The sequence below is a fragment of the Varroa destructor genome, unplaced genomic scaffold, assembly GCF_002443255.2.
Source record: "Varroa destructor unplaced genomic scaffold, Vdes_3.0 BEIS01000003.1, whole genome shotgun sequence".
NCBI lineage: Eukaryota > Metazoa > Arthropoda > Arachnida > Mesostigmata > Varroidae > Varroa > Varroa destructor.
In genome coordinates this window covers 42,336,836-42,346,563 of record NW_019211456.1, presented here as the reverse complement: position 1 = coordinate 42,346,563, position 9,728 = coordinate 42,336,836, and the positions used below count along the sequence as shown (strand labels likewise).

At 41.9% G+C, this 9,728-nt stretch overlaps 2 protein-coding genes across 3 annotated transcripts; both read left to right on the top strand.

The window, feature by feature from the left end:
• Positions 1–2,125: 2,125 nt before the first annotated feature.
• LOC147756973 (lysozyme C-like) lies at positions 2,126–5,292 on the top strand. The gene has a single exon (XM_086985551.1). The coding sequence runs from the start codon at positions 3,833–3,835 to the stop codon at positions 4,286–4,288; it is 456 nt and encodes a 151-aa protein (XP_086841677.1). The 5' UTR covers positions 2,126–3,832; the 3' UTR covers positions 4,289–5,292.
• A 1,241-nt stretch (positions 5,293–6,533) lies between these two features.
• Positions 6,534–8,984, top strand: LOC111248098 (lysozyme C-like). 2 transcript variants are annotated; one of them, XM_086985550.1, is made up of 2 exons: positions 6,534–7,105; positions 8,366–8,984. In XM_086985550.1, exons 1-2 carry the CDS (start codon positions 7,094–7,096, stop codon positions 8,657–8,659), a joined length of 306 nt encoding a protein of 101 aa, XP_086841676.1. In that variant the 5' UTR covers positions 6,534–7,093; the 3' UTR covers positions 8,660–8,984. The 2 variants fall into 2 exon arrangements, with proteins under 2 accessions (XP_086841676.1, XP_022655605.1); XM_022799870.2 differs by lacking the exon at positions 6,534–7,105 and adding an exon at positions 7,204–8,011.
• Positions 8,985–9,728: the final 744 nt, after the last annotated feature.

The following is a 9,728-nucleotide window of genomic DNA, read 5'->3' as shown; positions in this document are numbered from 1 at the left end:
CTCAGCAGACTAACACAGGTAACGGTCCACAGATCGCCACCTGCGGATGCTATTCCTGAGGGAACTTACCCCTACTACTGAACCTATTTGATTACAAACAGAACACCAGTTGCCAAAGCCGACGGTAAAATCTTTAGGGTATCGACGGCTTTTGGCGTATCTGACAATTGGCGAGTAGCCTTTCCTCTCTTCGTTTACCAGTTCCGCCCGTCCAGTCCAATACAGAAACGTCAACATATTCAGTGGAAAAGCGGCGCTCGTAGACAGACATAACGCGACGGCGTTTTGCCGCCAACGTTGTTACCAATAACGTTATTAGTTTCGCGACGCCTGAATATCACTGTTGGAGCCGCTACTGTGGTTACTTCTGCTGTTACCGCTTTGACACATCCGCGTGTATTTGTCAGTCCGATTGTTCGCGCGATTCGTGTGAGAAACCCCTTTTTCATCAGGTACGCTGTCCAACTAGTCCTACTGGTGTAGGACAAGCAGAGGCAACGTGTTGCTGCTAGTGAAGGATAAGGACCAGCGGTAAGGAGAATGATCAAGATGATGCCATGTGAACGTCCACAGCTCATTAGTCAACTATTAAATCGAATCAGCATGTAATTTAGGCCGACTCCTTTTTCAATTACTGCTTCTGTTGTGTTCGTATACCGTGGGGATCCTGTCTTTCCGGCTGTGACATAGACTTAAAAGATCTATACAGAATAAACCTAGAATTGTAGTTCTTTGAAAAGATGAATACAAATAGAGCGGAGAAAGTTCTGGATTTCCATGAACTCAACATGTGGTCGGCTTTCGTTTATAATATCGACAGTCAATGCTTATAGTTTATTGGTAAACACTAGGCCTTAAGTTATTTAGTTGTTATTATAATATGAATGGTTGTTTCTAGACACAGTCCGCGTTGGCCACCCTCGTCAAGCTCGTGTTGGCGATTAGTCTGCCAAGAAGATAATTGTTTTCTCGTTTCATAGACGCACGCAATGATCAGATTTATGGACAAAAATACATCTTTTTAACGATAACTAGTGTATTTCTACCGATCGTTTAAATCGCTCTGTTTCAATGGTGGTTTGCAAGGCTTCGGTACAAGGTCTACAAAGTCTGTTAAAAGGATCGGTATACGTGAAAGTGGACACGTATTTGAATATTCTAAGAATAGTGCCGCTCTGGTTATCATCATCAGTCCATCTGCGTCTTCGTTGTCACGCTCACAGAGCGCCGCCTGTCGGATTCTTCAATTGAGACTAATCACCGCCTTAATCTGTTATTTTCAATGTTTCGAGGAGTCGCTAAATAACGCAAGGTCAACCATGTTCGCTGTCAGTTCGCAGTCGACGTTTCCACCGACGCTGGGTTCTCGCAAGAACACCAGTTTACGCAGTGCGCGGCGGCGCACTGCTACATGAGAAAGGTATCTAGAATAGTTGAAGTCAGCCACCGTATGCGGGATGCCATTTCGATGTGTCGATTAGGATCGCCTGACTTTGGCGGCAAAAGAAGATCTTGAAATTGACTTCGGAAGAGCTATTTTAAGAAGCGTGAGTTGATAATCAACTGAGCTTTAAAAAGGACACGAGTCCTAGCTACTCACTGTCACTGAAGTCAAACGAATGCCGTTGGTACCGTGAGCGCGTCTCAAACAGCAGCGGGAACATGATTCGTGCAAAAGCTCTACTCGTTTGTGCGTTCGCCCTGTCGTTTGATATCGTTTGGACTCGTATTGTCGAACGATGTGAACTGGCCCATAAAGTTATTCGACATACACCGTACAAAGATCCTTGGAATGTTAAGCACTTCGTATGTATCGCTTACCAGGTATCGCGCTATAACACGAGCAAAGTTGTCAAACGACAAAACAATCAACAGTCGTATGGAATATTTCAATTTCCTTCGAGGTTCTATTGCCTAGAAAAACCCCAGCGAGGTCGTGTTGGTGTGTGTCATCGGGTGTGCGATTCATTCAAAGACGACGACATTCGTGATGACGTTGAATGTGCCGGCATTGCAATGGCTATCTACGGATTCCGTTTTTGGAAGAGCTGGTACAATCATTGCTTTCTAAATCCTAATATAAACACATTTCTGAAGGGCTGTGGAGTTGACCCCGAAAATCCTTGAAGGAAGTGCTCGCATGGCAGGCCAAACAAGAGCACAACAACGAATGCGCACTACGTTTTATGTTATGTCAGATTATTCATTAGGTACATGGTGTTAGTTAATCTAGATTGATCTGTGAAGCGTCTCCTGTAATCATGTTATTACGAAAAAATAAATAAATTCTGACCATCCGCTTCATCATTAAATCTGAATATTTGAGGTCAAAACTGAGATTCTGTTGATCGATAAAAACAGGCAATGTACTTCACAGTTATAACTGATTCAAGTCACCTGTGAAAATTTCTAACAGGACCGAATTACAGTCAGACGTATATAGGCAAGCCTTGCCATTAATGCATATGTAGGGCACTTTTGTCAGTCCCATGACGCCTGAATAGGCTCTTGCCTTCAAAATAGCAGATTTCACATACCTATTCTACATATCGAGCTACTGCAGCACGCAATTATCGCAAAACGTACATAAACATAGCTAACTTGCTGAAAGAAAAATGACACAAATATGAAATACGGAAAGAACAAGGCGCTAGTAAATCGCTGTAGAATATCGAACATTAGCTCTATCTCTGCATTCAAAACGTCAGTTTTTCGTGTTCTTCGAAAAAAAACACTCAATAGGTTGTCTTTTTGACAATAATTGTTAGAGAACCGACCGTCGAACTATATTTAGTAAGCGTAATTGTTCAGGCTTTCGTGTTTTGCAGACTCGACAAACCTAGTTAGCAACGAATCTAACAGTAACGAAACTTTAAGCCTTGGGACAAGCGGAACAGACAAAACAATTGAAAACTCGTTAAAGAGTAATGTGAGCTTTGCTAGTCAACAACGAGAGATTGGCAATATATACACGCCAGCAAGCTCCCGGCGTGACTGGATGAAAATCTAGACCTAACTTTTAAGGGTTTCATATCGTGTAATATTTGTTGCCTGCTCATTTTTTACCTAAGCTATCCTAACTGTGTAATCCCCTGTAGGTTTAATAGGCTGAACAAGAACGTAGCCTCGGACCCACCTAGCACCGCAACTGACTCCACAAAGACACCTTTGCGAGCAACAGTAAATAAACTAGTGCTCTAATTATTAATGCACCACCTTATAGGAACCAACAGCACGGTAACGAGGCTACTACCTCTGGAATAATTAGGCATAGAAGCCGTTAACTTTTTTTTTTCTGACACTTTCGTTCCGAATCGAGCTTCTGATAGGTCCTGTGTAGCTATAAGAGTCATCCTTCAATTGACGTTAATCATATCAGTTGTCTGCTCTCTTCGCGCAATCGAGAACATAGCAAACCATGTAATACGCTAACTCGCTCGATTGAAAGACATGATCCAGTATCATTGAGTGTAGGTGGCATTAGATACTCACAGAGCCGCTAGACACAAATAAGCGTCCTACGTTCGCCTTCTAACAAAGTATTGCTTTTTTCATGTACTGGACAATACTTCAGCAGTAACCAACTAGCTTTTCCTTAATCTGGAGATACTAAGTTCTCTGCTGGGATCAAACAGCCAGTGGTTACTAGCGCTTGACTACCCCATTGAGCGTATTCGGAAATTGCACATACTGTACGTGTAACGACACCAAACGAATATGCCTAATGATTTGCTACGCTGAATTGTTCTTATTATTATTATTGTTTTTGGTGCTGGCATTTTGTTAGACGCACAAACGGCATCAAGCAGGCACTTGAAAGCACACAGGCACTATGTTTAAGGACACCGTAGTCATTGTCGTTATGACGGTCCTAACCTTCGAAACAGGTTCGACTCGAGTCGTTGAACGGTGTGAACTTGCTCAGAAAGTTGCCAGACATACGCCGTACAAAGATGCGTGGCACGTCAAACAGTTTGTGTGTATAGTCGCCTATGTGTCTGGCTACAATACAAGCAAAGTGATCAGTCGGCAAAATCAGCAACAGTCGTATGGTATCTTCCAATTTCCATCGAAGTTCTACTGCCTGGAAAAGCCTCAGCGAGGTCGTGTTGGTGTGTGCCATCGCTTATGTGACGCGTTCAAAGATGACGACATTCGCGACGACGTAGAATGTGCCGGTATTGCAATGGCTATTTACGGATTTCGTTTCTGGAAAAACTGGTATAATAACTGCTTTTTAAATCCTAATATTAGTAGCTACATTAAAGACTGTGGAATCGATTCCTGAAAAAATCCAAACGAAAGCAAAGGGTCGCCTAACAATTGGAACGCTCTCTGCGATAGCTTCTGGTCTAAATGGATAGCCTAGTTCAAACAGTTTCTATAGACGACGATAATACTTCGACGATAATAATTAATGCAAAAAATTAATTTTTCACGTAAAATCCATCATCAATGAAACACTCCTATGTACGCGTCTGAGCCTAATACATGGCGGACAACGTTCAACGATTTCATGGAAAGTGTTCTATAGAAAATTACAGAGGTGACGGTATTTTTTAGCCTCCCGGATAAATTTGCTCGCTATCGAAAAATATATGATACAAAAAGCAATGTTTGCAGATACATTCGGATGCTTTGCCACGCCTCATAAATGTCAACGAAGTCAGCCTTTAAGTGCACTTAAGGCAACTACAAGTATCCGTATGAAGCTAACCCAGATTCAGCGCTGTAAAACATCCACACACAAAAATATAAACATGTCGGGACGCTGTTTTTGTAGGGTACGCTAAAAAGAAGAGAGCGTTTCCTTTATGTGCCGATTAGGGACCAAACTATGATAGCCATGTAGCATATTCCTAATGACAAAGCTTTTACAAATAAGGGTTTGTATGTATACATATACCTGTATATGTGGACCATGTCGACCACGGCTCGAGAAATATTTACATGTAGATAATTCACGTATGGCGCTGTTAGTTACTACACAGGTCGAGCGCCGGCAGTCCAACACATACAGCATTTGATACAAAGACATAAGCTATAGAGCGTTGAAGTTGTTCCGTCCGTTAACAGTTCTGAGGAACGATTTGGGTTATTGAGATCTTACGGATAGCTCCGCTATTATGACTGAGAAAAATACTAATCGGAAAGCAATCCCTTTGGCCATAGCATGACAAATGGATACACGGTTTCATACAGTTAGCATTTATTCAACGATCGACTTAAGCGAACTCGTATGCGTACATTATGACGTCGTGAAATAGAAAATAAAACATTGACCTTTTATTATATGGTTTAGTATTTATTTAGATATTAAAGGTGCGCAGCTGGCAATTTGGTTCAGTGTTCGTTACATTGATATGAAACGATAGCGATTCACTGAAACGTAGATACATATATCTATTGAAGATGAATTTTATCACAAAGCTAACGAGACATATCTAAATACTCTGAATGGCGGGTTTTCATATATCGTATATGTGCCAGTTTTAACAGGCAGGATCACGTCGTGTTTTATGAAATTCGGCCGTCATAAATTATATAATAATCTAGATGGAACGGGTTACGTTTTTGAGAACTCGTACATATGTGTATATTATACATATATATTGAGTGTTAGCTTTAAAGCGCAATATGGAGCATCATAATTTTGTGCGTGTAGACGACCCCCCGCGACCCAAGGATGGTTACTGAACTCAAAGATAATAATCTGTACAATGTCGTAATATTAACTGTTTTGATCGATTGCCCCGTGGTCGGCCAATATTCCAGCAAGACTGGCAGCGTAAAGTACCATAACTAACCTTCGACACCAGTTCGCTAATTTTTTTTTGACGTAAGTTCTTCTGGCTTCCTTTTTTTGTCTAGGCTCAGTGTCGGTGCCCGATACAATAGGAGATAAGACTTGCGGCACGTTGTTGACGAGCGGCCTATGTATACCGAGTAAGGAGTGCAGCGATATGCAGAATAATTTTGTCAAATCTTTGGTCAACTCAGTCCCGAGGTACCGAGTTGATCGTTCTACACACACGTTCCGCCATCGATGCCATTGTCATATAATCTAAACCAATTAAAGATCACAATGTGACAGAAAGCCCCTATAGATAAACGAAGCCCCAGCTGATCAGCAGTCAGTAAAATCAGTTACTTTAAATAAAAATCGTCGAAAGAACAATATATTTATTTAACTACGTCGTTTATACAGAACTCCGACCGACATCTCTAGAAACAGCTTGTGAGACACTCAAAGGGGCATGCATCAAATGACGTCATCCATACACGCTGGACTGCACACGGTTGTGCAGCACCCGTACGAGTGGAGATGTAGGTTTCCTATCAGTTGGGCTTTGTTTTGGTTATTTCGGTTGGAGTCACAGCGACGACTGCCTATGCGGTACAGCAAAGACTGGATAATTCATAAAAGCAGACTGCGCTAGCAGAAAGAAAGCAACCGGCACTGCTCGGACGGATCATTTCTAAACATGTTGATATGCTGCTATTTTTCCTCTCGTAGCAATAGGATCGTCGTAACGAGCACGCTAATCTAGAAATAGTGATAATGTCAAGTCGATATCAATCACTCGACGGTGTTCTTTTTTTTCTGTTCGATTATAGATAATAGTCAGCTACGTCCTCTCGTTATAGAGTACAGATCGTGCATTGCCTGGCAATGTCGATTTCGAAACAAACGTAAAATGACGGCTCAAAGCAAAGCGGCAGGCTTTGTTATATGAAGGAAACTCGATTTCGGCCAAAAGCCGTAACGTCGAAGTTGGGCCGACGAATCGGTTACACATCAGCGATACGATTCCGCTTCCGCATAACTTGTAACTGAAAAACAACTCCTGTGCCGTAATAAGTACAGTCCAATTATTGCGTTGTAGAAGAAAGAACATCTTTCTAATGGGCGAGCTATTCTCATGTCTTCATGCGGTGGTTTTTTTCATTGCAAATCCATTGTTCGACGCACCCCACCATGCAGCCAGTATCGAAAAAGCATCTGCGATAGACCCTGCACGACTATTATAATGATGCGAGTGTTCATTATAACTATGGCTCGAATTTAACGCTAGCGCGAAATTTACTACAAATGCACCGTCAGGTCAGTGGACAGATAGAGCTGACATTCGTCATAAAATGCGTTCATTCCAAAATGGCTGAAACCGTTTATTGCTGCTTTTCAGAACTATTTACTTACTCTGCATTTATCTTGTCTACGATGTATCTATAGAGGAGCTATTGATTACTAATTTAAGTTACAATGATTCAGGATGTGCATAGGTACGATGTATATTTACTAGAGGTGAATACGGTAGATCCCATCTATCCATGTAAGCATCTTCGTTGCCAATCGCTGTCAGCCTTATGCCAAACGACATAACGAAGGGCTGGTTTGGGCGGAAGTTTCTAATTTAAGCGAGCATGAAACCGTATTGCTAATTTAACTAGCTTCACCTCGGAATTTGCGTTTGACGAGTCACTTAAAAGGATTTCTAAATAGGCGCGCCAACACAGAGCACTGCTCTTCGTTTCGTTAAAATTGTCAAGCGGCAAATCTACGAACGGATGTATGTAAGTGACCCGTAATCATAATAACTTAACTCGAAGCACCCGTGGCAGGCTCGAACAAAAAGGCGTTCATCTTTTGATTCATCCTGCTCTCATCAGCAAGTTGTTTTTTGTCAAGCCCTAAACGCATTGTGTCTTCGTGAAGACGATGCGTTAAGAAGAGATTTGACGAAAGGACAAAAAACCAACCTGTCCTAAATATCATTCAAGTGCTACGGCAATGTCTTCGCGCGATAACAACCGCTCCAGCTTGGGATGTCTGAACCACGACTTAGTAACATCGAATTTCTTGTGGATAACTGTGGTAAGCTTGCTCGTCTTAGCGCCGTTAGCTGACGTGCGCTTGGTGGACCGCTGTGAAGTGGCTCGGGCGATTCGAGATCACACAACAATCAAAGGGGCTTGGAATATCAAGCAGTTTGTGTGTATCGCTGACAAGGTACGATAACTTTAGGTCTATTTTGGTTAGCCCTTATGCCGGACCAAGTCGATTGTTGTACTATAGTACAATATAACCTTATGGTATAAGCACCTGAAGGGTAATAGGGCATGCCACGATGTCGACATCTGTAAGGCTATGCAGTATGACAATTACGTGAATACGTACGAAGATCAAGGAAGAAGCAAGGACAAACAACGAGTATGAAAGCGCTCGGCGCAAGCGTTTATGACAGACATACAACACTAGCTCATAGATCGTTTATAAGCATGATTTGATAAATTCCGTAATTAAGATTTGTCAATTACGGTTTAGTTGTAATGTTTACTATTTCGCTGTCCATTTTTCGTGCAGGTGAGCCACTTCAACACATCTTTTGAGGTTCTGCGTATAAATTCACAACGTTCAGTCGGGCTATTTCAAATTCCGTCACGTTTCTACTGCCGTAACAAGCCACCCCCGGAAGGCCGGGCCGGGCTTTGTCACAAGCTGTGCGATTCGTATCTCGATGACAGCATAGGGGATGATGCCCTTTGTGCGTCAATCGCTTACAAGCAAACGGGCTTTCGATTCTGGAAAGTTTGGTACCACCAGTGCTATCTAAACAAGGATATCAACAAATACATCGAGGGTTGCGGCATCGAATAAGAGATTCAGCATTATATAGTAACTATCAAGCGATCAAGTTTGAACGATACAAAAGAAAGACCAAGTTACCATTTGGCCTCAGTCGCTTATGAAGGAACTAGTTTCAGTTGCACTAGGTTTTGTACTATGCCGCTTAAAAACTAGCAGTGTTCTGAAGGGTTATTCTAGCATAAAACCCAGCTTTCTGTACTCAAATGGCGAACATCAAATATTATTGAAAACTGGTTTCGGACTGAATTGGAATCTTTATGGTACTGTTTTTATTTTATAATAACAAAATAAATGTTGCTTGCACGCTAGTGTTTTGTGCACCTATGCTCAAAGGCATTTTGGTTCTTACTTTAAGGTTCTCGGTAGATGCGCAGTTACATAGCCTTATGACGCAGCCTTCTCTAACATTGCCATACCAAACTAGATCTACTGTTTACGTTACCAGTGATTCGGATATTGAACGAGAAACTCTTAATCGTCGTGTAATCGAGTCTTACCTTTGTCCCATTGTTGTTTATGTCCAAACATTAACAGGGTTTGTGATAGAGATTCGTAACATTAAAACTTAGGTTAACTATGGAGGGCCGTTATGGTTACTAGATCTTTCTGGGTTTTCTCGTTCAGTTAGTCTGCTGCCTGCACTGGAATATCAGTGGCCCCATAATCCCAGTTTATAGACTCTGCACAATAGAACTAGAAACAGTATGCACTAGCAAATCACAAACATATTTTTACAACTGCGTCGTCATTTCTTAGCGCGACTGAATTTCGATTCTCCAAACTACTATACCTGTATTGCATATTGATGGGTTACCAGACGGGTAGCTAAAGACGGCACCCACCTTAAGCAACTGTAAACTCTGATCACCCGACGCTGATAAAAATAGCAGCAAAACTAACAACGTCAGCATCGATAATGGCCATCTACGTGTTATTACATGCTCGTGCATTCGTGCGTATCTCATCGTGCTCATGCTATGCATCTATTATACCGGTTCTGCCGCTTCGCCTCTCGTAGCCTAGAAGAGGCAAACGAAATAATATTCTGACCTGGCAATTTGTTCTAATCTAAGGAGCT